Raw genomic sequence first — 1,163 nt, 5'->3', positions numbered from 1 at the left:
TCCTAACTTGTCCAGCATTTTGAATTAACACTGTTACCAACACCTGGAGTATATATCTTTCTCCAATCATCTGCCCCTCTACATGTCTGTTCGTGTCTCCGTTTGTCCTCCCCTCTGTTTGTCCATTTATCGGTTTGTATGTCTGTTTGGCAGTTAACTTGTCTGCCCTTTCGTTTGTAATTTATCCTTTAACAACACTTACACTAACATTGTTGCCAGCAGAGTTTATATCACATTCGTCTGGCTTTCTGTCTACCGCCTCATCCATCTGTCTATCCATCCACCTTTCAATCAACAATCTCTCCTCGACCGGACCCCACACGAAACCAACCAACCTTTCATAAAGCCCCACACATTCTTCTTATATTTGACGTTCGACCACATGATCACTTTCGTGCCCCCATCAGCCTCCTTCGTCAGGCAGTAGTGGTTGGCTACGTAGAAAGAGTCTCCATAGGGAATGCCCCCGTTCGTCACCTCTGCCTCCACCAAGTACAGGCTACCCGGTTGACTCTGTGGTAGTAACACCTGTTGGAAAGATATAGTTAGGGTCAGTGTTATTTCATGCTCGATTTATTAAGATGTGTTTATCTCCATTGTATATCTGTCTATCTCATTTTCGTTGCTTTTGCGTGTTATTTCGTGCTCGAATTTTTTTCGTTGCTATTACTTGTTCTCTTTGTATTTAGTTACTTTCAGTATCAGTTATGACTTTGGTGGGCTCATCATATCATCCTTATATGTTCATCTCTCTGTCTGAAGGCTGCCGCGGTACTGTGGCAATGCACCGGGAGAGAGATAGGGACAGAATTTCCGAGCGAGCGGTTTCGAGTCCTCAACACGGTTCGAAGTTAAGGACAAGCTTCTAACTCAAGGCAACGGTCAGTCTCCCTTTCAAATAGAAGTCTTTCGAAAGAGGGCGCTGCGTTACCTCTGGGGGGGGGGGGCGCAAAACCTGATCAATATATATTTATCTATATCCCCTTTGTTTTTCTATTTATCTAACTCTGCAAATCCCTACCTTCTCTGTTCATGCATCTCTGCCTCAATCCTCCTTTTCTAATTAACAGTTTCTCTTAACTCTCTCGCTCTTCCTCTTTATATATATTTTGTCACTGCTCCTCTTTCTCTAAATATCAATTTCTCTCTCTGTTGCTTCTCTC

The 1,163-nt window shown here is 43.3% G+C and overlaps 1 protein-coding gene across 1 annotated transcript in view; it reads right to left on the bottom strand.

Annotated features, from left to right (window-relative positions):
- The window catches only part of LOC119585672 (protein Aster-B-like), a 14,268-nt gene that overhangs the window by 2,759 nt on the left and 10,346 nt on the right, over positions 1-1,163 (bottom strand). The window contains exon 6 of the mRNA XM_037934348.1: positions 336-528. Coding sequence (XP_037790276.1) covers positions 336-528 — 193 coding nt within the window. The remainder of the gene's footprint in view (positions 1-335; positions 529-1,163) is intronic.

This window comes from Penaeus monodon, chromosome 20 (genome assembly GCF_015228065.2).
Source record: "Penaeus monodon isolate SGIC_2016 chromosome 20, NSTDA_Pmon_1, whole genome shotgun sequence".
In the NCBI taxonomy this organism is placed as follows: Eukaryota; Metazoa; Arthropoda; class Malacostraca; order Decapoda; family Penaeidae; genus Penaeus; species Penaeus monodon.
The sequence above is the reverse complement of the archived record's forward strand: the minus strand, read 5'-3'. Positions and strand labels throughout refer to the sequence as shown.